At 32.6% G+C, this 27,353-nt stretch overlaps 4 protein-coding genes across 4 annotated transcripts; 1 reads left to right on the forward strand and 3 right to left on the reverse strand.

Moving 5' to 3' along the window:
* The first annotated feature begins 3,218 nt into the window (after positions 1–3,218).
* On the forward strand, positions 3,219–7,997 carry LOC115996166. The gene is made up of 6 exons (XM_031235303.1): positions 3,219–3,356; positions 4,492–4,601; positions 4,680–4,796; positions 4,951–5,041; positions 5,290–5,407; positions 5,728–7,997. The coding sequence occupies exons 2-6, from the start codon at positions 4,516–4,518 to the stop codon at positions 6,600–6,602; spliced, it is 1,287 nt and encodes a 428-aa protein (XP_031091163.1). The 5' UTR covers positions 3,219–3,356; positions 4,492–4,515; the 3' UTR covers positions 6,603–7,997.
* A 1,045-nt stretch (positions 7,998–9,042) lies between these two features.
* Positions 9,043–14,547, reverse strand: LOC115997259. The gene is made up of 4 exons (XM_031236775.1): positions 14,381–14,547; positions 11,421–11,535; positions 10,761–11,095; positions 9,043–9,380 (listed from the first exon to the last, which is right to left on the reverse strand). Exons 2-4 carry the CDS (start codon positions 11,514–11,516, stop codon positions 9,266–9,268), a joined length of 546 nt encoding a protein of 181 aa, XP_031092635.1. The 5' UTR covers positions 11,517–11,535; positions 14,381–14,547; the 3' UTR covers positions 9,043–9,265.
* Positions 14,548–18,681: 4,134 nt separating this feature from the next.
* LOC115995896 (ATP-dependent DNA helicase PIF1-like) lies at positions 18,682–19,600 on the reverse strand. Its single transcript, XM_031235042.1, has 2 exons — positions 19,595–19,600; positions 18,682–19,416 (listed from the first exon to the last, which is right to left on the reverse strand). Exons 1-2 carry the CDS (start codon positions 19,598–19,600, stop codon positions 18,682–18,684), a joined length of 741 nt encoding a protein of 246 aa, XP_031090902.1.
* Positions 19,601–20,658: 1,058 nt separating this feature from the next.
* LOC115995898 (ATP-dependent DNA helicase PIF1-like) lies at positions 20,659–21,577 on the reverse strand. Its single transcript, XM_031235043.1, has 2 exons — positions 21,572–21,577; positions 20,659–21,393 (listed from the first exon to the last, which is right to left on the reverse strand). The coding sequence occupies exons 1-2, from the start codon at positions 21,575–21,577 to the stop codon at positions 20,659–20,661; spliced, it is 741 nt and encodes a 246-aa protein (XP_031090903.1).
* Positions 21,578–27,353: the final 5,776 nt, after the last annotated feature.

Genomic DNA, 27,353 nt, shown 5'->3' on the forward strand with positions numbered 1-27,353 from the left:
TAGAGGTCAATGCCAAAGACAACAACAACTGAACTGTGGTCGGTTTAACCACGGGACTAAACGTATCAAAGAAGTCTTGCCCAACCACTTGGTTGAACCCCTTGGCCACCAACCGCGCCTTGTGCCATTCAATAGAACCATCGGCCTTCCGCTTGGTGCGAAAAATCCATTTCCACCCAACTACATCCATCCCTGAATGGTAGGGCACAAGCCGCCATGTCTGATTCTGCAACAAGGCATTAAACTCTGCATTTATAGCCTCCCTCCATTCGGGAAACCTAACAGTCTGCGTGTAATAAGTAGGCTCCGAAGGACATACCTCAACAGATAAAGCAACGAAGTCCACACCTTCAGACCTGCTTCTTGTGACCATATCATGAGTACGAACCGAGGGCTGAGTAGCCTTAGGAGGTCGAGCACTGACTACAAGAGCAGACTGACCAGAAGTGAATCTTGCGGACCGACCAGAAGAGACCGGGGTCATCACAGAAGAAACAACTAGAGCTAACATACGAGAGACAGCCAGGGCTCAGGCAGCGAACGTACGGATATTTGCAAAACAAGCTTATCAAAAGGAAACACATGCTCATCAAAACAAACATACCTATATATAAAGACCTTGTTGGTGGTTAGATTTATACAACGATACCCCCTAAACGACTTTGGATATCCAAGAAAGACACAAGGAACAGATTGGAAACTCATAATTATAGGGGCGAATATGAGGGTAACACAAACAACCAAACACACGAAGAAACGAATAGGACGGAGGAGACCTATGTAATATAGCATGAGGGCTATAGTTGTGTAGAACAGGCGTAGGTAATTTATTGATTAGATATATTGTAGACTCAAATACATATTCCCAGAAATGAGAAGGAACAGATGCATGATCCAGCAAAATAAGACATGTTTCTACAAATATGACAAAGTAACAACATCCATTAACAGAAAGAACATGCGCAAGGCCCCAAATGCCGGCACTACGTGTCGTTGCTTGTTGCAGGAGTTTTCTTGCTAGAAAGAGAGAAAGTTAGACAAGAATTTTCATAGTATACACCAAATCCAAAATATGACTACTAGACCATGCCAAACCGACGCGGACGCACGAGCAGAAAAGAACGAAGACGAAGAAGACATTGGCAAATAGTACAAGCCACTCGCACTCTTACCCCAAAGAAGAACCTCTCTAGTTACGATGTCTTTCACAACAAAATATGAGGGGTGAAATTCAAAGAATACATTATTTTCATACGCAAATTTCTGAACAAAAAGTAACGACGCAGATAATTTGGGAATATGAAGAACACGAGACATAGTAAAAAAACCTAAAAGGGGTATAAAACGAAGTATGACCAACACTAGAAATTAACAAGGCCTTACTGTTACCAACACATAGAGTGTCAATACCCGTATAATCCTCGGACGAAGTAAGAGCATGAATATCAGGCGTAGTATGATTAGTGCCACCTGTATCAGGGAACCAACTTTGAGATGTCAAAGACGCACTTAAACCGAAATCGTCTTGAAACACCATGTTAGCTTGTGCACCATCCGAAAACCGACGATAACACGTGACAACCATGTGACCAGTTAAGTCACAAAATTAACACCGAGGGCCATTGCCATTTCGTGACCACTGTTGACCGCCATGTCCACGACTCCTGAAATTCTGCGCATGCTGATTTAAATTGCGAGAATTATCGCGCCATTGATTCCAGTACGTTGATTCCCATAATAAGCCCATTTACCAACATTACTCTGACCACCACCGCTTCACCAATTCTGCCCAAAAGCACGTCGTCCACAGCTATTGCCTCTGCAAGCAACAAGAACAACTGGCTCCGACGCACCACTAGCAACAACCGGAAAATCATCTGCCATAAAAAATTCCTGAGCACTGAGGAAGTCCGCCAACTCTTCCAAGGTCGCCATAGTCTCACGGGTAGAGAGAGAAACAGTGAGAGACCTATACTCCGGACGCAAGCCACGAAGAACGTATAGATTTTGTTCCTCCGCTGATACTGGCCGACCAGCAAGAACCAAGTCTTCTACGACCACCCGTGCTTTACCCAAATAATCAGCAACATACGCGTCACCTTGCCAGAGACTCTGCAACTGGCCAAGAAAGTTCAAAGCACGCGCACTGGAGGACGAAGTTAAGGCCGTCTCGATCGCCACCCAAACCTCCTTGGATGTACATCTACCGACTGCCAAATGCATCACCTCCTCCGAGAGAGATAGGAGATGGTCATTGAAAGGATGGCCTGATCCTGCTGAATCCAAAGACCATAAGTCGGGTTGACGGTAACAATAGTAGGAGAGGAAGCTTCTTTGGCCGGCAATTGCAAAGTCCACGACTGACACGGTATAAAACCGTCAACGTACCCCAACAGATTGTGGCCTCGAAGAAAAGGGACAAGTTGAGTCGGCCAAAATAGAAAGTTGCGGTTGGTGAGTTTGATGCTTACAAAATGGTGAGCGGTAGAAAGAGAATTGGGAAGGGAAGGAACGACAATATCAGAAACAGTCCGCTCGAAAGAAATACTGACAGAGCTGTCGTTAGCCATGAGGGAGAACCCAGCAACTGATACCAGATTACGATTGTATATTTGAGAAACACAAACGTTTAGGATTACAACTAGGAAATAAATACAAATAGAAGAGTTATCTATAACTATGACACATTAAGAGTCCTAACAAGTTTAAGCCTCACAAGCTTTAACGTGGGCAAAATATAATTCAAAAGTTGTTACTTGACCATTTCTTGAATTGATTTAATTCCATTCTTAATATAGGTATAAAAAGAAAAAAGAAAAATAAACTCAAATAAAAAAATAAATTTTAATTTGGTTCACATTGCAACGTGGACCATGGTCTATGGTATAACAATTCTTGACAAGACAATAACTATACTGTGGAGTGTGGACTATGGTTCACATTACAAATTTACAATGAAAGTCTTTGGCATACATATTCATTTTTAGTATATTGAATGGTCATTCTTAGTATACTGAATGTTAATTTTTGGGGTAAATAATGCTCATTTCAAATATACTGCCTAAAAATGAAAATTCAATAAATTAAAAATGAAGTATACTAAAATTTACTCCGTAACATATATCTACTCCGTAACATATATCAACGGTCCATGGTCCAAAATATAATTTGCCTGGTTTGGTCTATAAATGCTTTTGTGTTCAAAGCTCATGGGCGGGAGTTCATTACAAAATGATCCGAACCCAATTTCGTTTGTATAGAGTCGAAACCTAGGTCTTTCTCTCCACACTTAACAACACAGGCTTCGCATCAGTTCTCTGAGCCTCTTTTCTCCTCGGTACTCTTGACAGCTTCTGGTCTGTTCTCTGTTCTTGTAACTTCACAATTTATTATATTTTTATTTTGCTTGAGTTAGTCCTTGGGGAAGAATTTCTTTCTTTATTTATTTAGTTATTTTGTTTTACCATGTTTATATCTCATTTTGGATTTGATACTTTTCTTGACACTTCTGATTAATGTTTCTGTAGTGAATGATATGTGGGTATTTGATCAAATTTTGTCCAAAATTGAGTTACACTTGACTACCAGAATCTGTGTTTTTATATAATCAGTCTATTGATTTGATTAATTGAAGTTTTCGAAGCCAGAAAAACTGTCTTGATATTGAGATCCATATGCAAAAAGAAGTTAATAATACCTTTTCAATTCATATGCTATAAGTTTGCTGGAAGTAGTCACAGCTTACAGGTATATTTGTGCCCATACTATCTCAGTGGAAAATAGTGGGTTATGTGAACAGGATTAGCAAAGTTTTATTGAATTCTAGTGTTCTCTTTTGAGCTATTATTTATTTGTATTGTACTGTGTTGCAAAAATCCCGCCTAGGCGCTGATTAATCAATCCCTGCCTAGGCGCTGATTAATCAATCAGCGCCTAGGCGCTAGGCGCTAGTCGACCGCGCCTAGGCGCTAGGCGCCAGTCGACCGCGCCTAGCGTACAACTTTAAATGGTGGTCTAGGCGACTGGCCGACTAGGCAACTGCCTAGGCCGCCTAGGCCGCTTAGGCGCTGACTGCCTAGGCCTTCTAGGCGCCCACTAGACCTCCTAGGCACCAACTAGGCCGATTAACTATTGTTTTTTTTTTAATCGATTATTTCACTCAAAACAACATCGTGTTGAGCGAAATAACCCTAAATTGTACAAACTCTAGATATTTTTTAGGTTAATATTTAATATTTTAGTATTAAATATTAAAGTATTATATAATTTATAATTATTAGTCTTTAAAAAATTTAAAATACTTAAACAAATTTTTAAAAAATAAAAATTAAAAATAAAAAATACACGGGGGCCTATTAATCCCCGCCTAGGCGCCCGAGCGCCTAGCGATTTTTTAAACCATGGTATTGTAGATATATAGTCATGCTATCATGCAAGCTGTTTTCAATGTTTGTGTTTATGAATGGACTCCTCTTTTCTCTGTATTGACAGGATTTGTCACATTAATATCTTGAAATGGCTATCGCATTCTACAACCTCAACTCAGATGCTGGCCTCAAGAAGCTTGATGAGTACCTCCTGACACGTAGTTACATTTCTGGGTGGGTCACTATCTGCTGTTGCATTTTATGGTTGTGTTCCCATCTTAATTTACATTCATCTTATTAATTACTTCTCAGGTATCAAGCTTCCAAGGATGACATCACAGTTTATTCATCACTTCCCAAGCCCCCATCATCTGAATATGTCAATGCTTCTCGGTGGTACAAACACATTGATGCACTTTTGAGGATCTCGTAAGTTCTAACTACTTAGAACAACTTTCCATTTAGTTTTTGTGATTTGAATTTCAAATTGTGCAACAGGATGCTAAGAATCCATCCTCTGTTTACTTCACTTTTACGTGTATACAATACATAATTCTCTGATATTACAATTTATTTTCATCAGTGGTGTATCTGGAGAAGGTTGTGGTGTAATCATTGAAGTTTCTGCACCTATCCCTTCGGGTGTGGTAACACCACCTGCCACTGACACAAAGGTAGCCCAGTTAATAGTTTTTCTTTGTTTATTGGCATTTCAAATCTGTTGCTATAATTGTTGATAGTTTTGTCTCCTCTATCTTGCTTGGGTTATTGTTTGGTTATGCTGTTATTTTTCCCATTTTTAGCTTTCTGTAGCCATTTGTAATGTTCGTATTTTATGATTTAATCTGATTATATTTGTTAGCTTCAAGCCTTCAAGCTTCTTGTGCTTCAACTAAACTGTAAACCTGAAACACAACTACAGGCCTCAGTTGCTGATGATGACAATGATGTTGACTTGTTTGGTGAGGAGACTGAAGAAAAAAAGAAGGGTGCTGAAGAACATGCTGCAGCTGTCAAGGCTTCAAGCAAAACAAAAGAGTGTAAGTTTCTCCGTTTACATTAATTGAATAATTATTTTATTATTAGAAATATTAATGTCTGGATGATGAATACCCTATTTATTAACTTATTGAGAATTATCTCACTGTTGAACCTGTCAACGAGTATGTCCAGAGCTGCGATATCGTAGCTTTCAACAAGATATGTAATCTCACTTGTCCTTCGATTCTTCTTTTAATTAATGGCTACAAAGTGTGATCATTGAGTTTTACATTCAAATGTATCAAAGGCATATATAGTACAACAGTATGGTGCTCTCTCAATGAAATATTGAAATCTGGAGGTGACTTTTTTATTTTAGGTAATTCGTGGCACATTTCGCCCTTTTCCATGCAAGCAGCGGCGGGGCAACTGTCGGCGCCTGTTCCACCATCTGAAAAAGGCGCTAATGGTTCCTCTAAAGATTTCAAGAAGGTTCAAATGACCAAAAGGACCTTTGTTGAGACGGTGACGAAGGCTCCACGATTTGGAGATGAAGTGATGGAGGAGGCAGGCGATGCAAATTGGTTTGAAGAGGAAATCCTGGTTGAATCTGACAGTGAGGACGAAGAGGAGTATCGGGATGGCATTCCTGTCGTCAAAATCTCTAAAGACTTGAGGAAGAAACTCATCGAGCCTTGGAAAAACGCCCTCATCCTGAAATTTCTGGGCAAGAGAATCAGTTTCCGAGTCCTTCAACACAAACTCCTACGAATGTGGGCACCGCAAGGGACGTTAAAACTGATTGATCTGGGATATAATTACTATGTGGCACGCTTTGAATTGGAGAAGGATTGCATGCGGGTGCTGTTCGAAGGACCTTGGAAAGTCTTCAATCATTATGTGGTTCCTCAGCGTTGGAAGCCAGAGTTCATTCCGAGGAATGTAAAGGCTGAGAATATGGCAGTTTTGGTTCGATTACCAGGACTGCCTATGGAGTGTTTCAGAGAAGATACAATCAAGCTTATATTGAAACAGGTGGGCACGCCTTTGAAACTCGACTGGACTACGGCTGGGGTGGATAGGCGTCGTTTTGTGCGTGCGGCGATTGAGATTGATCTATCTAAACCTTTAGTCTCCATGGTTAAAGTTGAGAGCATGATACAGAGGATCGAATTTGAGGGACTTCATATAATCTGTTTCGGGTGTGGGGAAGTCAGCCACTGTTCGAATGACTGCCCTAAAAAAACCATGTGAACAACCTTTGGAGGAAAACCAGATGAATCGAGGGAGAGATGGACCGAGGTACGGGCCTTGGATGTTGGTGCAACGTAAAGGAAAAACTCCAATTGCGCCGAACAAGAAACAAGCTGGTGGGGTACAGGCTGGCGGCAGCAGAACCTCACCGGCTAACAGGTTTACCGCCATCTAGGAAGGACATATTGAAGAACTGGAAACGCCGGTTGAGCAAGCCGCTGAATGAGGGCAACATGTTGACAGTTTCCCGGCGAAGTCAGGTGACAATTTGTCAACTTTCAAACTTGCTCCGGTTGATTTAAACTCTCCTTTGCAGGTGGACGATGGATCTCATGAGGCCCCCCTTAGGCTGGTATGGGATGGTCGGGAAAAAAACGGCACCGGCAACCCTAAAGGGAAGAATAAAATCCCAAAGGAACATAGAAGTGGTGGCAGGACCCAAGGTTTAAAAAGGTGTTTTTGAGGCGCGCCTCAAAGTGAGGCGTAGCAGGTAGGTACTGAGGCGTACGCCTCATACGCGCCTCAAGGTTTTCTGAGGCCTTTTTTCTAGGCGAACCAGTGTTAACCTAAAAGAAATTTAGATAAGTTAGGTCTAATTTATCTAGAAACCTGACTTGCACTCTTGCGGCTCGCGACTTTGACTTGCGACTTGGGACGATACTCGACTCTTGCGACGGCGACCTGAAGCACTGGGAGGTCATCGGAAGCTGGAGGTCGCCGACCTCCCAGTGTCCGGTGAACTCCCAGGTAAAATTTCAAAGGGTGTGTGTGGAGATGACTCTAAAGGGGTGGTTGAGGTGATGAATGGCTTTAAAGACAAAGAAGGGGATTGGTACACCTTGGTTGAAGACTGTGCATCTGAAGACCAAATTTGACGATATCACGTTCTCGCATGTCTTCCGGAAAGGGAACAAATGTGTAGATTTTCTAGCTTATCTCAGGCAGTCGAGTGTTTGGGCACCTTGGTATCGGAAGATCCTCTGGAGGGGATTGCGTGTCTTCTTGCGGGGGATGCCTGGGGTGGTGCTTCTCGTAGAATTAGATAGTGATGACGCCTAGCCACTCTTTCTTCACCCATAAAAAAAAATGTGATCATTGATTCCAATTATTTACCACACATCCACTACTATTCAATGTCTAATTTATGCTATATTTTGTCACAGGAATTTTCTGCACTCTGAAGTTGGAAATTGCAGATTAGCAGCTGCTTATACTGCCTACGGCCTACCAAGTGAGATAGTAATTCTCATTTGGTTTTTGTTTGACATTAATCTGTGTGTTTCTTGTTTTAGTTTCTTCCTGGAGGTTTCCTGATTTGCCTCTTTTGCTTTCTGGTTGTACTGACAGACAAATTGTCTTTTTTAATAACATGTTTTCGTATTTGCATTTGCCAAAGTATTCTGTTGCCTCATTTATCACAGTTTTAGCAGCCAGCATTAGAACATTTAAATTTATTGCCATTATTCTGAAAAAGTGCTCTTACTAATTAGAGGAAATCTTTACTCTTTTTTTTTTTTTTAAGAAATCAAAATGAACAAAATAAAATATATAATATGCTTTGTTTACATATTTCTTCAATTCACAAGGCAGAATATTGTAAAATAATTTGACAAATGAAACGATTAGAGATTTATTTTCTGTTTTTTTAAATAAATAATTAATTAATGAATGAATAATAGGGAATATTTTTATTTATCAAATAGCAAAGAATACAATTAGAAACTTATATAATTTGCAGTTTTTTTTTTTTAATTCAAGTGTTTAGAAATTTAGAATGTCTTTTTCGGAAAATATTTGAAATGAAATAGAATTGAAATTTGATGGAAAAGAAATTATCAAAAAGATTAATTACATTATTTGGTTGGTGAAAATTAAATTACGAGATTATTAATTCTATTAATTCTATTGTTTGGTTGGACTTAGAATTATAAGAAATAGAGTATAAACACAATTATATCCTTACGCAATAATAATAACAACAAATCAACAATAATAATGGTAATTAAGAAAAGTTGATGAGGGTATAATTGGCATACTTGTTTTTCATGGAAAACAAAATACTAGGGAATGGAAAATGTTTTCTATAAACCAAACAAAGGAAAAATCAGTTTTCTTCAAATTTAAGGAAAACATTTTCAGCGAACTATACATGCCCTTAGGTGACAAAAAATTTTGCAAGATGGTAATTACGGTTGTTGATGATAGATACAAATAGATTGATTAATGTACATAATGGTAAAATTTGTGATACAAATATTTTAAAATGACTCCTGAAGATTATCTTGGATATGTAATACATACTAATTTGTCTCACGGACATTTGCCAGTGAAATGGTCTAACGTTCTAACCCAAGTTTTTGCCAATATGTGATAGTCTAAATATACTACATTTTCTTGGAGGCAGGCGATTAAATTACAATAAATTAAAGAGATTTTGAAGTCAACAAATAAAACAAGATTTTGTATTTTAAAAAAATTGTATGGGTAAAATTAAAATTGCCTACAAGAAATATAAAAAAAAAATCCTAATAATTGTGTGAAAACAAAGAAAACTAAGTATGCTCCCAATGATAGTGCTTTCTTGTGTATGAGTTTATAGGTAGCAAACTGTTAAAAAGTATTTTGTTTTCAGACTATGATAGAAGAAAAATAATATGAACAAATCAAACGTTGTAGCAGCCAAAACACATCCTCCATTGTCCCCTCTTCCTTGAGAATCTCCTAGTCCTATCCCCATCTGCCATCCTCATAGGGCTGCCATTCCAATCCGATGCTAATCTGTTTCATACAATATTCAAAAAAATTAGTAAAAAAAAAACATTGTTAAAAGAGCTTTGGATGATAACTCTTAGAAATGAATGGATAAATGATTTATTGAAGGATGCTTTTTGTTAACTAATAATTAGATTATACATTTATTATTAAAATAACTATTTTTTTTTTCAATTTTGTTCCCTTAACTTTTGTGACATTTACTCTGCAATACTTAATTCAAAATGACGTTTGGCCTAAAAACTTACACTGAAATGACTAAAAGTGCTAATAAAATCAAAGTTCTCAGACTTTAGTAAAAAGATGATAATTTGTAACTGAAAATTGAACAACTAACAATCTATGTGGATGTTTGCAAAAAAAAAAAAAAAAACAATCTATGTGGATAAGTGACATAATTATGACTCTCTCAAATTGGAGGTGGTGGAGGTGGGGGTATTAACGCATGAGGAGGACACCAAATGCAAAGAAAACTTTTTTTCCACGGAAAATAAAATACTAATGCTTGACAATATTTTCTCCTGAATTGATTAGCCCCATTAGATAGGTAAATTATTGCATGGACCATGGTCCACACAACTGTGTGGACCAAAAATAAAAAGTACATTATTTTTGTACTGAAGGTTTATTATTTTTGTACTGTATGTACATTATTTGATAGTATATATAGCAAATAATGTACCTTCAGTACAAAAATAATGTATCCTAAAATAATGTACCTACAGTACAAGAATAATGTACCTTCAGTACAAAAATAATGTAATTTTTATTTTTAGTCCAATGGTCCATGCAATAATGATTGCATTATATAGGGATGGATTTTCACCTCCAATATTTTCTCCCGAATTGATTAGCCCCATTACTTAGGGATGGATTGAAAGGAAAAATATCAGGTCTATAGCATTACTCTTTAAAGAATTCTACTTTCTTTAAAAAAGAAATTTTATGAACCAAACAAAGAAAATAAAAAAATTTCTTGAAAAATAACTTTCCTTATATTTTAAGAAAATGACTTTCTTGGAAAATAATTTTAATCCAACCAAACATGCTTTAAAATGAGTTTTTTTTTTTTTTTTTTTGCTTTTTGAAATACTCATAATTCTCTACAAGGTAATATGTGTTGTATACTTTTTCAAATATTTTCAATTAATTTGACCATGGTCTCCCGTCTCCGATTTGCCGGCCGGATAAGATCTCTAAGATTGGCCAGCCAACTGGGCTGGTTTGACTATTCTTCTCTATTCAAAAGGAGCCAGTTGTCTGGGCGAGTAAACTCCACCACCACCGGAGTTTAAACTTATGACTATCTATTTAAAATGATAATTACCGAGATGCCATCACCCTAGATATCACACTACATGGTAATAAAGGATAGGATGGACTTACATGGGGAAAGCAAAGGATCGTGTGCTGGTGGTGCTGTTTGACCGAAAAGACATGGTGTCATAACAAGACGTCGTCATAGATCCTCCTCCTGGGACTATCAGGTGCCCTGAAGAAGAAGACGAAATGGAGTCTCTGTGATCCATCTGTTGAATGGAAAACAACGCCGCCAGACTTTTAGGCTTCTCATCTCCGGCAACCTCGCCGGACATCTCCTCAATCCTCGAATAACGTTGTTCAATGCCCGTGTTCTTCTCACCTTTGACCACCGAATCATCCTTCATATTCCCACTCTTGCAAAAGGTTAGCAACGGCATAAATGGCTTCCCACTTGGATCCTGCAACAAACAAATCAAATCAAATTACTGTTCTTGCCAACTACTATGCAGTGAAATGACACTTCTGTAATCATTCCAAATAGATGATCACAGAATTTTGAAAAAATCTTGAAAAAAAAAAGATTTTCAAGAATGCAGACAAAGAACCGAAATAGAAGGATCCTGAGTCCGGAAGCCCGGGCCAGGATTCCCAGGAATGATAGACTACCCAGAAGTTACAGGCCCGGGTGAGAATTTATATTAGGTAACAATTAAAGAAATCCATAAAACCTGAAAAAAGATACTTGAGAAAGTATAAAACAGAACCCGAAATTCTTGAATTTACCTGAATATCGTTTTCGTTGTCGGAACATGGATTCGAACCGGGCTTATCCTCGTCGAAACGGGTGCGATTAATCTCTGGGGCTGAACCGGAATCCATCAAGAACACCCGACCAAAACTGCAGATTTCATCACCCTCATTGAGTTCAAAGTGTGAACAAAGATTGCGATGTGGCACCAGAAATTAGATACAATGTTGTTTGTTTTTTTATGGACTAGGAAACTGTGTGGTCGGGCCCTTCCAACTAAGATTGAAGAGATTGTGGTTTTTCTTTTGTGTAGGGAATTGAAAACACTCTGTCATCAGCTTCTGTACTTTTCTTGTACAGTTCACATTTAAGTGGGCAATGACATTAAATTTAATGCTTTTATATATATATCATGTTACAGCTCATATTCTGAATGTAACATCTGTATTGAGAATGATCTTTCCCCCAATGAGAAAAGGTCCTCCCATATCATATATTGCCACTCAAGAACCACTTATAGAAACCCCACAATAAACCAGGCTATATATTGCTAATCATTTGGTGTCCGGCCTTATTAGGTGGACCATGGAGAGAAAATTCACCAAGAGTCTATGGCTATATATTTTATTTTTAGAAAACGATGAAATAGGTTCTCAAATTTTAAAGAATAATCCATTAGACCCTTAAATTTTAAGTAATTAGTTCTAATTAAGTACCTTAATTAACATATCATTTCAATGCATTCAGATCAGACCCATTAATTGGCCGGTAATCCTACTAATTATACCTGTCAAATTATAAAAATAATCCTAATTCTCTAACTTGTCGTCACGCCTCGTCATCACTGTCATGTTTGTCGTGTCTCTCATAGATTGATTTGAGGAAGGCAACGCAACGGTCGCCTTCCTCAATTGAAGAAGGCAACCATGTTCTTCTAATTTGAAGAAGACCAATGTTACTTTCTTTCACAAAAGAAGGCAATCAACGGCAGTCCGACTGTTGTCGAGCTTGAAATGACATGTTCTCTAAGTTAATGTTTGACGTGATGATTAACGTTTTAAAATTAATTATTTATTTCATCAATTTAAATATTAAAAGGTCAAAATTATGTTTTTTTTTTAAACCTCCTCCCTTTCGGGTAGGAGACGAAGAGTGTCTCCGGTTAGATAAGACTTCTTCTCCAACACGAAGCTGAAGGGAGGGAGGAGGAGGCCGGGGAGGGGAAGGGGTTGTGTTTTTTTCTTTAAATGTTTAATATTTAAAATTGATAAAATTAAATTTTAAAAAAAAAGTAATGTTTTAAATGTTAACTGCCACATTAGCAGTTATTTTTTGACTTATTCAAAAGAGCTAATTGCATTAAAAAAAAAAAAATGACCCACTTGTATTTTTCTGTTTTGTTCAATGATTATTTTTATCCTTAGCTTTTTCCTAGATGATAAAAGTAATTAACTATAACTAACACACACACACACTATATATATATATATATATATATATATATATATATATATATGCTCAAATGTGACTGTGCTTGCATGTGCGGTCGGTGCGATATACACCACTATGTATATAAATATGCACTACTCAGTATTAAAAATGCACAACAACGAAAATACACAAAAACACCTACATAACCCATGTCCCTAATTGTGCATTTTTGAGCACTGTGTTGTGTATATTTGTATACTTAGTGGTGTGTTTTTTGGTGATGCGCACCTAATGGTGCATATTTGTGTTTATTTGTGTTGTGCATTTTCTAACATTAAGTGATGTATTTTGTTAACACTAATGGTGTAAACCCCACTAACTGCACGGAAAGGCGTGACCACACCTGAAGTCTACTATATATATATATATATATGTTAGAATTATACATGCACAATTCTTACAAGCAAGTTAAAAATATTCAGCAATGACCTCAATTAGAAAAACTAATGGTGACTATTCAAAAGACGAGATCTTGACAAAATGAAAATCATCGCTACACAAATATACATGACCTAAATAGAATATTATAATGTTAATTACCTAATTCAAAAATAATAATGAATTCTTTCCGGAATGAATCAAACTCAACCGTATCCACCAAGAAAAGCATGATCGGTCATTATAGCCACCAAGATTTTACATATTCATTAGGAAGATTAGCTTAATTCCAAGTCAAGTTTAGATCACGAGGTATCCTTATTAGCTCTTATCTATAAGAGACATTTTTAATTCCGTACTTAGACTAATCACGCCTTTATGTACTGGGCCTAAAAGTGTATGCCTACTCATGCTAATCAAGCTGATTTCTTTTTTTTTTTACAACTACTTTCTCAACCTATGGGCCTAAATTTTTTTTTTTAAAAATACTACAACTACTTTCTCAACCTATGGGTCTAAAAGTGCAGGTCTGCTCATGCTAATCAAGCTAGTTTTGTTTTTTCGTTTTTTTTTTCTGAATACTACAACTACTTTCTCAACTTATGAAGCACAAAGAGTCAATAATAGACTCCCCTGGCTACTTTCTCAACTTATGAAGCACAAAGAGTCAATCATCTCCCCTAACTACTTTCTCAACCTATGAAGCACAAAGAGTCAATCGCCTCCACTGAGACTCGAACCCTTCGAACCCACAACCTCCCACATGAGGAATAGCTTGGTGCCAACCACAAGGTCCTTGGTCGCTTGGTTAAAAGGCTAAGCTATTTATTGATACCTAAAACCAAACTTTGTTTATAAGACAAATATATATTACTCCAAGATTTATAAGCACCAAAAAAAAACTTCAAGATTTATTCTTTTTATGCCGGAAATCTATTAATCAAGCAGCGCGGGTATATGAAATAAAGAATTCCCCAAAAAGCTGAGAAGTGAAAATGAGAATGAATAGGGAAATTAATGGAAACAACCATCATGTACAAAAAAAACCAGACAACATCAGATGGTACGGTGATGATAAGAAAACAACAATAATATAATAATCTGAGGAACAGCTAGCGAAACTTACCGGTTAGAAATCAGTGCATCATAACATATCTGATCTGATCTGCCAATTCTCTGCTGTGTTCCAGTTTGTGTTTGAACAAATTGTGCAGAGAAATGAATTGAAGGATTAACTGAAGGCAGATAAAAGCGCAGAATGGAACAGTTCAAATGCAAAATTAGATTAGAAGGGGCCGCCTGGGACGAGCTGAACTGAGGTACTATATATTAGATTTAATATCAGTCAACTCGTCCATAATAAATTCCTGCATGGACACGTACACTGACGTACATATCTTAAATTAGGTAAGAAAATTTACAATTAAGAAGTTACCTATACTATTTTATTTAATATGTAACACGCCCACCCCTCAGTTTGGAAAATCTATTCAGTACACAGCCTTTACGTTGTCAATTATATTTTCCTAATTCTAGCACACTCTTATTATAAATTTACGAGTTAATACCCGATATAGTCCTCGACTATAATGATTTTACTCAATTTATTCGTAAAGGACTTTGTTCGCTCAATTTAGTTTTCGATTTCGATGGTTTTACCCAATTTAGTTCTTTGTTAAAAATTCAGTTAGTGAACAGTTAAAAATAGGATCATAATTGTAATTTCTCATCCTTCATCCCATTTGGGATGATTCCTTCTTTTTCTTCTTATTAAGATCCACACACAAACGCAAATTTTCGTACCAAATCAACTTCAATCCTAAATAAATAAATACAGAGTAAATAAATATTTGAATACGAAGATTTACATTTCTACGTTGATCTTAATAAGGGGAAGAAGAAGGAATCAACCAAATGGGATAAATAAATTATATAAGACTCGATGATATTGTAAATGTTCTAATATAATGGAAATATAAAATATCTTACCACTGTAATCATTTGCATTGATATTTTCATTATTATGTATGTATAACTGATGAGATTTTGAGGAAATTAGGATTTAAGGTTGAAGTAAATTGGAAATTTTGATATTATTCGCAATTGAAGAGGGGGGAAAAATGATATGGTGAAGACACACAGTCAATAAAATGACGATTTTACCCTTAAAATTAAGGTCTAAAAAACGTTAAGGTGACACAATGATCAATGGTGGAAAGATTTTAATAGACAAATGTCACATTTGTCCAAATTAAAATACAAAGATCAAATGTGAAAAATCACTATAGTTAGAGGACATTTGCTAGAATTAACTCTTTTCAAAATTACAATATTTCATTTTTTTGCTTTTTCATTTATAGACAAGCTTTGGTAACGAAATATTTCTTTAATTTATTATTTTTCTTAACTAGACTTATTGCAAAATATGGAGTAATTTCTAACCTTTTAATAATAACAACAACAACAACAACAATAATAATAATAGTAGTGGGTATTCATTTTTATATTATTATTACTACTAATAATTAAATCAGGGCATACAAAACAGAATTCGTTACTTTTTTGTATATATTCTTTTTTTTTTTTTGCAACTATTTTCTCTTTTTTTTTTGGTAAAAATTAAAATATAACAATATTTACTTAATTTGATATATTTCTTTCAACTATTAAAAAAATGAAAGATATTATTTTTGAATTGTCATCCTAAAGGAATATTGATGCCATACTAGAATATAATTATTTTAAAAATACATTGTATTTTCTTTACTTAAATCAAACATTATTTGTTGTACACAAATTTTAATTTTCTATTCCAAAATTATATTGTTTTAAATAAAATTTAAATTTTGTTACATGTTGATTTATTATGTTTGGGAGACTGGGATAAAATTTCTCTCCACTTAAAGAATTTAATTGTAAAAATTTCATTATCTATCTAATTAATCTTATAGGGAAAAAATTAATATTTTAAAATATCAATGAGAGTTTGCAAGAAAAATAGTTCACATATAATGACAATTGAGGTTGCAATCATATACACAAGGAAACCTATGAATTCATACGTTATAAGTTCATTGCGTAACTCTTTAATTATTCAACAACATCAATAAACATATTATAATCATGTCATTTTCAACAAAAATAAGTTAAGTTTTACTGGCTCATCAGCAAATCATATATATCGTATTAAAAAGATTTAATTTATTTTAATATGACAATTGTTAAGACATGAATTTTATTTTCGATTATAACTATCTATAACAATACATATCTTTACTACAAAATATTTTTATCATAAGTTGAAAATACTCATCTTGATTATACTGAAAATAATCAATTTTATTTTATATTATATAACTTTCATATTGAAAAATTATATTAATTATTTACTTATTTTAATTTTCATATTCAACATTAACTTAATCACGCAATGCACGCATTATAACTAATAAATAAAGAAAGAGCAAACTCCTAATTTCAATCATTATACCGTAGATTATTAGCATACATTAGCATACATGTTCATTTTTAATATAATAAAAATTCATTTTTAGTGTACTTTAAGTATTTTTTTAAATGTTTTTTATTGTACTATTTAAAAATGAATTTATAAGATATTAAAATTAAACTTTTAATATATTAAAAATGAACGTTTATAAATGGGGAAGTATAATTTGTCTCCTAATTTAAGGTAAGTTTATCGGTTATTCTCGTTTAATATGCCATTTATACAAATTAAATTTCTTATTGTTGATTATTTTGGAATGATTGCCAAACCCGACCAATTTAATGAGTGGTCCAATAATTAAATATGGGAATAGTAAATCAAAAGAACAATGAATAAGGCTAGAACCAAGTAATTAAGGGCAATTAAGTAATAATTAAGACAAAAGAAAGGCGGGTGCCGAATTTTACCCTAGACCATGATCCATGTAGCAACGTGGAGCATGAAATATGTATCATTGTAATAATTACATTTAAGTTTCAATTGAAAATATTGTTATGTTTTAATTTAGTTTTATTTTCCACACACATTAGTTTCATTATAGTAATATCAATGTATCATTTTAATTTTGCTAAAGTTTCAATTGACAATGTACAGTATTACAAGAACTTTTTGTTTTTTTTCCACAAACACTAGTTTAATTATAGTAATGCTCCACGCATTAGTTTCATTATAGCAACATTAAAGTATTATTTTAATCATACTATAGTTTCATTTGCCAATATACGTTATTGAATGAGCTTTGTTTTTTATTTTCATTTTTCACACATACTAGTTTCATTATAGCCGCAACTGATGTGGTTAAATATACTAAGGTATATAAATACGCCTAAATACGATTTTAAGGCTAATTATATGGGCTCAGGTAATTGTGGCAGTGGGTCGAACGATCCCGAGCTAATAATAGGTTTAGTAGAAATCTAAAAGTCCCCCCCCCCCCCCCCCCCCCTCTTATAGGAATTTAAGGGAGCACATGATGGTCGCCCGGCATGCTTGCCACGTGTTTTATATGCACCGGTTAGGTCGACAACACTTCTAGTGGGTATACCGTCGCGTGTACGTGAGTATTTGTCCTCTTGCTTAGTGACACTCGGTTGGGGAGTCCGAGTCTGAGTGCTAATGTTGGATTCGATCTCATTAGGCGCCGAATAATAACTAATAATCTAACAGCAAGTTTGGTTCACGGAATGAATTGGGAGGGAATAGAAATGTTATGCCACATGAAATGGAATAGGTAAGGAATAGAACATGTATTGTATTCTATTGTTTGGTTTGTTGAAGGAATAGACTTTAGGAATTGTATTCCAACTTTTGGTGGGTTAAAGGAATCGAAATGGAATATATGTTTAAAAGACATAAATACCCTCATATAAAATATATTATTATTATTATTATTATTATTATTATTATTATTACTAGTATTTTACCCGTGCGATGCACGGATGAAATTTTTTTATTAGATATTTTAATAATAAATTAGAGGTTAAATTATAAACAATAAATAATTATCATATTTTTAGTGTATATTTGTTCAATGATAAGATAAGTGTAAAAGTATGAATAATATATTTCTCGATATTTAATGTCATTACTATCTAAATAAATATGGGAAAAAGTGTAAATAATTTTAAAAATCATTAAGATGATTAAAGATTCTTGGAATCAAACTGTATTTGAATGTTTTTTTAAATTACTTGATTTAAAACAGTTTTGTTCCCATAGTTTTTTTTTTGTATAATAAATATGTTTGAATAGTTTAAAAAAAAATAGTATACAATAGTCTGGAATTAAAAAAAATCTCGAAATTAAAACATAATTACTTTAATTACTACTGTAGTAAATTTTGTTTTGAAAGTAAAGAAGATAATAAATTTAATAACAGTTATAAAGTTAAAATATTATTTTAGAATGAAGTCGAATATTTACAAATTCTTAAAAACTTCCTTGTATACAATGTTTGTTGTTGAAGTTTTTCTGGTGCTTTCACTGTCACAAATCAATATTTTCAGCCCTTCTAGAGTAGTGACCCTAGAAACTGCAACATATAATTGTCCATGACTAAAGACAGGTTTTTTCAAGAATAGGCCTACATGAGAAAGCGATTGTCCTTGACTCTTATTAATTGTCATTGCATATGAGACAATTAATGGAAATTGTCTTCTTTGAAATTTAAACGGCAACCTCAAGTCTGATGGAGTAAGTGACATTCTCGGTATGAGTACTTTCTCACCTGCACTGGTTCCGGACAATATCCTTGCTTCTAGAACATGGTTTCCAAGTTTAGTAATTACCATTCTTGTGCCATTACATAAACCAATTGAGTGATCAATATTTCTTAATAGCATAACTGGAGTGCCAACTTTCAATGTCAATGCATGATTGGGTACACCTGAACAGTTGATTCCATTTAAAAATTCTGGACTGTGAACATCAGCTAACATATCAACATTAGAATCAGATTTGCAAGTACTATCACAACTGAAATATGTAATTCCATCAGACGTGTTTAAAGAACTCATATATTCATTTATAGAATGTACCACGTCAAGTGTTGGTGCCAATATCGCCCTTTTTTGTAAGTACGATGGATCATCAATTATACTTGAGAATGATGGATACGTGCTTTCCACAATTGCTTTAATGGGATCTGTAGAATACTGTAAGAGTATTTGTCCAGGTATCTCTATGTATTCACATTCATCTGTTTGCCCCTCAATTTTGCCATCTCCAATTTTTGCAATACATTCAGAAAAATGTTTCAGTTGTGCATAATCATTATTTGAGGATGAGTGTTAGAGTCTCATATTCTTTGTCAAGCGTAGGACTTTACAATACCTCCATAGGTAAGATGCATTTATTGTTGCATGCACAATATCTTGTCCTTTTTTTATTTATATNTAAAAGTCCCCCCCCCCCCTCCCCCCTCTCTTATAGGAATTTAAGGGAGCACATGATGGTCGCCCGGCATGCTTGCCACGTGTTTTATATGCACCGGTTAGGTCGACAACACTTCTAGTGGGTATACCGTCGCGTGTACGTGAGTATTTGTCCTCTTGCTTAGTGACACTCGGTTGGGGAGTCCGAGTCTGAGTGCTAATGTTGGATTCGATCTCATTAGGCGCCGAATAATAACTAATAATCTAACAGCAAGTTTGGTTCACGGAATGAATTGGGAGGGAATAGAAATGTTATGCCACATGAAATGGAATAGGTAAGGAATAGAACATGTATTGTATTCTATTGTTTGGTTTGTTGAAGGAATAGACTTTAGGAATTGTATTCCAACTTTTGGTGGGTTAAAGGAATCGAAATGGAATATATGTTTAAAAGACATAAATACCCTCATATAAAATATATTATTATTATTATTATTATTATTATTATTATTATTACTAGTATTTTACCCGTGCGATGCACGGATGAAATTTTTTTATTAGATATTTTAATAATAAATTAGAGGTTAAATTATAAACAATAAATAATTATCATATTTTTAGTGTATATTTGTTCAATGATAAGATAAGTGTAAAAGTATGAATAATATATTTCTCGATATTTAATGTCATTACTATCTAAATAAATATGGGAAAAAGTGTAAATAATTTTAAAAATCATTAAGATGATTAAAGATTCTTGGAATCAAACTGTATTTGAATGTTTTTTTAAATTACTTGATTTAAAACAGTTTTGTTCCCATAGTTTTTTTTTTGTATAATAAATATGTTTGAATAGTTTAAAAAAAAATAGTATACAATAGTCTGGAATTAAAAAAAATCTCGAAATTAAAACATAATTACTTTAATTACTACTGTAGTAAATTTTGTTTTGAAAGTAAAGAAGATAATAAATTTAATAACAGTTATAAAGTTAAAATATTATTTTAGAATGAAGTCGAATATTTACAAATTCTTAAAAACTTCCTTGTATACAATGTTTGTTGTTGAAGTTTTTCTGGTGCTTTCACTGTCACAAATCAATATTTTCAGCCCTTCTAGAGTAGTGACCCTAGAAACTGCAACATATAATTGTCCATGACTAAAGACAGGTTTTTTCAAGAATAGGCCTACATGAGAAAGCGATTGTCCTTGACTCTTATTAATTGTCATTGCATATGAGACAATTAATGGAAATTGTCTTCTTTGAAATTTAAACGGCAACCTCAAGTCTGATGGAGTAAGTGACATTCTCGGTATGAGTACTTTCTCACCTGCACTGGTTCCGGACAATATCCTTGCTTCTAGAACATGGTTTCCAAGTTTAGTAATTACCATTCTTGTGCCATTACATAAACCAATTGAGTGATCAATATTTCTTAATAGCATAACTGGAGTGCCAACTTTCAATGTCAATGCATGATTGGGTACACCTGAACAGTTGATTCCATTTAAAAATTCTGGACTGTGAACATCAGCTAACATATCAACATTAGAATCAGATTTGCAAGTACTATCACAACTGAAATATGTAATTCCATCAGACGTGTTTAAAGAACTCATATATTCATTTATAGAATGTACCACGTCAAGTGTTGGTGCCAATATCGCCCTTTTTTGTAAGTACGATGGATCATCAATTATACTTGAGAATGATGGATACGTGCTTTCCACAATTGCTTTAATGGGATCTGTAGAATACTGTAAGAGTATTTGTCCAGGTATCTCTATGTATTCACATTCATCTGTTTGCCCCTCAATTTTGCCATCTCCAATTTTTGCAATACATTCAGAAAAATGTTTCAGTTGTGCATAATCATTATTTGAGGATGAGTGTTAGAGTCTCATATTCTTTGTCAAGCGTAGGACTTTACAATACCTCCATAGGTAAGATGCATTTATTGTTGCATGCACAATATCTTGTCCTTTTTTTATTTATATTATTATTATTATTATTATTATATTATTATTATTATTATTATTATTATTATTATTATTATATAAAAGATAAATTTCCCAAACCACAAATCCCTACCTAAATGGCAAAACAAATCCGTACCAAACCACAAATCCCTACCTAAATGGCAAAACAAATCCGTATACTATTTACAATCCCTACCTAAATGGCAAAACAAATCCGTATACTATTTACAATAGTCAATAATAAGGCAAAACAAATCCGTATACTATTTACAATAGTCAATAATAACAATTCACATAGTATTCCTAATTCATAAGCTTAAAAGTATATCAATTCCCATGAATTGTGTTTATAGAAAAAAATTAAAGAATTCCTAATGTGATAAGTATCTGAATTTCCAATCATTGGCTAACCAAAAAAAAAAACTTAATTATTAATTTAATAAAAAAATATATTACCGTCTGTACGATTTGTGGGACTTAGCCGTGACTGTTTTATGGAGGTTGGTTCCATTAACTGCTTCATGAGTATTATAGCCTAAATGTGTAGTTTGAAAAGAGTATGGAATAATATAGCTTAAAACTTAGTTGAAAGACATCTTCAAAAAAAACTTAGTTCAAAGACAACAATTTGGTATTTATACTTCTGTGATGTAATATTTTAGTTAAAAGAATAATATATATTTTGATTCTGCTCATATTTAGAATGATTATCAATGAATATTTTATTTTAATTTATACACCATAATAAATTCAACAAATTTATAATTATTTTATGATTTGGTAAATATAAAATAAATGATTCTGCTCATATTTGTAATGATTTTTTAACAATTATATATCAAAACCTTAGTAGAGCCATTTTTTTTCCTATTCAAAATTTGAATATTTGTATTTTATAAACAAAAAAATTGAAAAGTACATAAATAATACTTTTTTTGTTAAGAAAAATAAGTAACAAATTTAATTTCTACTACTGTGTTATTCCTATAACATGTTATTCCTATAACATATTAAGATAAATAGAAAAAAGTAAAAAAATAGAATTGAAATGAAATTAAATTAAATTGATTTATGGCCTACTCTTTTATGAAAACACAAAAATAAAATATTGTTATAAAAAAAATAAATAATATTTTTACACTACAATTGTGTTGTTCTTCACATTGTCCTTTTTATTATTATTATTATTATTATTATTATTATTATTATATATTTTGGGACTTAGTCGTGACTGTTTTATTGAGGTTGATTCCAGCAGCTGTTTCATGAGTATTATAGTCTAAATGTATAGTTTTTAAAGAGTATGGAATAATGTAGCTTAAAACTTAGTTGAAAGACAATAGTTTTGTATTTATACTTCTGTGATGTAATCTTTTAGTTAAATGAATAATATATATTTTGATTCTGCTCATATTTAGAATGATTATCAATGAATATTTGATTTAAATTTACACCATAATAAATTCAACAAATTTATAATTATTTTATTGATTTGGTACATATAAAATAAAGATTTTGCTCATATCTGTAATTATTTTCAACAATATTTGTTTTTATTTTACATTGTGGTGTTGACAGAAATAATATCCGTAATATATAATTTAAGGAATTAATATAAATTTTTATATAAATTTTTAAAATATATTGTAGTTAGGGTGCTTGATTATGTTCAAATGTTTGTTTTGATAAGCCTATTTTTTAACAATTAAATACAATTTGATTTCTTAATTATACTATTACTAAATTTCATTTCATTTTTTATGAGTAAATTGAATCAGGTAGTTTGTTATTATATAATTTTTTTGAGTACTACTGCAAATGTTACAATGTAGTATCTGTTCATTTGAAATTATATATTTATTTATATATATAGATAGATAGATAGATAGTTAATATTTTTATAATCTAAGAGTAATAAAAAATCTCATAAAAAAGATTTAAAAAAATATAATATATGGAAATAAATATATTTAATGAAACATTTAATAGCACAAAAATCTGGCTTATAACAGAAATCCAATTTATTTTTTGAAAACAGAAATCCAATTTATTAAAACATGACAAATTAAAAAAATACTCACACCAACATAAATGCAAACTAATTCAACATAACTTTCAAACTTTCTGAACAAATGTAATAAATAATTCACCAAATAACTCCACCCTTGTTCAATTTCAAGGTTTTTCTATCTTCACAATCGATTTTGACTTCTTTCCAACATTGGATGAAAATGAATCATTCAAGGTACGTTTAATGCTGTTACTGGAAGATCCAGATCCAATTATTTCAACATCAACGTCTTTTTTGAGATCTTTTCTTGGTGTTGTGACCTCACCACCTGAAGACAATTCCTATAAAAAAATGTTTCTATAATTTATGTTGTCTAATATTTTCAAAGCTAAAAGAATAAATATAAACATAGTTTATTATATAACAAAGATAAATTACCTCAACACTGTTATCTTGACCATGTTGGAATGTAGAAACAGCATCTGAATCCTATACAATGAAAGTATATATATTATTTACTTTGTATTATTTAAAAATTAATTACAAATTAAATATGAGGTATCCGTATTTCCAACTTGGCTCTCGAGCACCATACTATCACGAACTTTTGAAATAAGTCCTGGTTCACGACAAAGTTTCATTACAGTCCAAGATCCATAAAAATTTGATAGGTGCTCTGGCTTTACTTGAACCTTAAACAGAAGGGTTTGGTGAACTACAACATTCATTTCCGGGGGAAACGAATCCATTTCATCCTATACAATAAAGGATTTGAATTAGTATAATTCTAAAAAAAATAAAAGAGAAGTTGAATATAATACAATAACAATTAGTTCTAACCTCCACATAAGATTTTTTTAATTCAGATGCAGATTTTCCAAATAAATCATTGCATTCACGATCCCATAGTTGGAAGGCTGCATTCCAAATAAATTTTACCGATTTTTTCAATGCAAATAAAACATAAAACTTTGTATTAAAAAAAACAATGATATACAAAATTTTAAAAAGAAAGAAAAAAAAAACAAACTTAAAACAACAATTGATAAAGCCAAATAATAAATAATAAATTATAAATTATAAATAATAATAATAATAATATAAACAAATTTGTAGAGGGGTTTATAGAACATATATATGAATATGAATTAGAAAATATATATTATACCTCTACCTCTTCCAGCACAGATTCTAAGGTTGCACCTCTGTTGTTCTTTACTTCGTAAATACGAATCAATCGTACTATTATTGACCACTCAGTGTTGTAGGCGTTTATCTTATTGAGTGTAACAAAAGTAGGGGCCATTATAGATATAATTTTTTTGCTATGCTATGAGGCTATAGTAGTTCTAATATATAGTGAATGCTGTAAAATAAGTTGAATTCATATTGATTTATATAGTGGTATGAGATTTATTACATAAGAGATTTATTTGGAAAATAATAATAATAATTGATTAATAATTATTATTAATTGATTATTTATTAATTACAAATGAGTAAATATAATCCTTGGCTGTATTCTAATTAGGTAAAATTAGGTAATTAGGGTGGTTGTTTGTTGGACTAAGTCAAATCGTAGAGTATAATGTGTATTTTCATTCCCGTACTTTTCTGTTTATAACCAATTTATTTATCTACTACACACGTTAATTCTTTTGATTCTGGGGTTGTGAACAACCAATTCCTCCTAATATGCAGTTATCAAAAACTAATAAAATGATTGATGTACAAATTATTCTTTGTGCATCTATATTTATATATATCCTAATATGCAGTTATCAAAAACTAATAAACTGATTGCACAATTTCAGTCAATATCCATTTATATATAACCAGGCCATATATATGTTAATCTTATTAATTATGTTTTGATTCCGTTTGTGCATATATCCATAATAGTAACCAATGATCCAGCACCCATGCTTTCATCTTGAAACCTTCGGCCATTATCCACCTTTAATATCCATTATATTCTTTTCATTTAATTATATTAATTTATTATTTATGTTTTGACTAAAATGCCCTCCAGGTTTTGGGGGGAAAAGCTTTCCAGGAACTTGTGTTATTATATATATATAGATTATTATTATTATTATTACTAGTATTTTCACCCGTGCGTTGCACGGAATGAATTTGTTATAATATTTTAAGAAATATTTGAATCGGTATACAATTATATAAAATTATAAATTATAACATTGAATATGAGTATGAATAAGTGTATAAATACAATTATAGTATGAGTCTTCCTTGCATGCAACAAATATCACAAAAATTCAGTGTTCTAAAATAAGTGTATAAATGCAATAGATAGATAATTTACATTATTGCATCATATTCATTAATTTAATTACTTGTCGGTTAGTTATTGCAAGATCTTGAGGTACACTTATATTTTGATATTCAGTAAGTATAACTATATTAGAGAAAAGTTTACATGGGAGTAATGAGATAATCAGTTGAGTAATTGTTGGTTGACCGTAGAGCGTTGTGTTGGAAGAGGAAGATGATATATAGTGAAGATGATATTGCCCTTCACTATATATCATCTTCTTCCTTTAACACGTTGATATTCTCTGGACAAATAACTGTTGGAAAAAAATTAGCATAAAATGACATTTTACTGGCAATATTGTGGTACAAATATATGTGGGGTCCACTTTCTTCGTAGTTAGACGAAAAGATTGATATATTGTACGCTCAAAACTGATAATGGGTGAATGAGAAATTGGAACGTAGGAAAGAATATATTTTATTAGGAATTCTATTTTAATTTACAATTGTATTATGGATAGGAATTGTATTACCATATTTTACAATATTACGCAAACCATAATATTATAGGTCTGTTTTGGGCGGGAAATTAAAACTGAGGATATTGTTTTTATTAATAGTATAGATTATATAAGATTTTTATATAATTTATTCTATAGCAATTATAATATTAAAAAAATGATCTATAAATTATTAAACAAAATATTCATATAAATAACAAAATTTTTTAAAGAACATTTAATAATATTCAGAAGAGGAAATTATGAATTGAAGTCTTCAAGAAGTTGGTTTGAGATGGGTGTCTCTCCTTATTTCAAGGAGTCTTCTTGCAACAAATGATCAGATATTCAAGAGTCCTAATATTACTACAAAATGTGATGGGATTATCCTAAGCAGAATACATGCTCTACACACCATTCTTCCTACAAATTCTAATATGATTAAATCTCTTGTATTAATGTACTCTTATATACATTACTAAGTGGTAGTCTAGTGCTGCATATTTTGAAGAGGCGTGAATGTTCAATAGGGAAGAACAATACACATGGCTTTCTCCTGCACTATATTGAGTTAATATCTGCTTAATTAATTTGATGTTGGGATAAATGCACGAAAATATAATAATAATCCTACGAAAAAGGATTATTATTTCTACCGGTGCTGCCGCCATTCTGGTGGTTCTTCTCTGCAACCTGCTGACCTGCGTACAGAAACTTGATCTACTATTTCGTACACACACACACAAATATATATATATATATATATATATATATATATATATATATATATATATATATATATATATTAATACTTAATTTGTAAAAGATAAAGTTTAGAAGAATACCTTTAGCTTGATGAAGAATTCTAATATGATTCAATGGCGAAAGTGATGTAAGGATAGAGAGAAAGAGAGAAAGATAAGCATAAAAATTTTGGTTTAAGAAAGGGT

Source organism: Ipomoea triloba, chromosome 11 (assembly GCF_003576645.1).
Source record: "Ipomoea triloba cultivar NCNSP0323 chromosome 11, ASM357664v1".
NCBI lineage: Eukaryota > Viridiplantae > Streptophyta > Magnoliopsida > Solanales > Convolvulaceae > Ipomoea > Ipomoea triloba.

Excerpts from the sequence above, each read along its gene's own strand:
- LOC115996166 (XM_031235303.1), top strand. The coding sequence starts at position 4,516 with ATGGCTATCGCATTCTACAACCTCAACTCAGATGCTGGCCTCAAGAAG. Across the intron at positions 4,797-4,950 it reads GATGCACTTTTGAGGATCTC|TGGTGTATCTGGAGAAGGTT; the intron begins GTAAGTTCTAAC and ends TATTTTCATCAG. Across the intron at positions 5,042-5,289 it reads CACCTGCCACTGACACAAAG|GCCTCAGTTGCTGATGATGA; the intron begins GTAGCCCAGTTA and ends ACACAACTACAG.
- LOC115997259 (XM_031236775.1), bottom strand. The coding sequence starts at position 11,516 with ATGGATTCCGGTTCAGCCCCAGAGATTAATCGCACCCGTTTCGACGAG. Across the intron at positions 11,096-11,420 it reads ACAACGAAAACGATATTCAG|GATCCAAGTGGGAAGCCATT; the intron begins GTAAATTCAAGA and ends TGTTTGTTGCAG. Across the intron at positions 9,381-10,760 it reads CGATCCTTTGCTTTCCCCAT|ATTAGCATCGGATTGGAATG; the intron begins GTAAGTCCATCC and ends TGTATGAAACAG.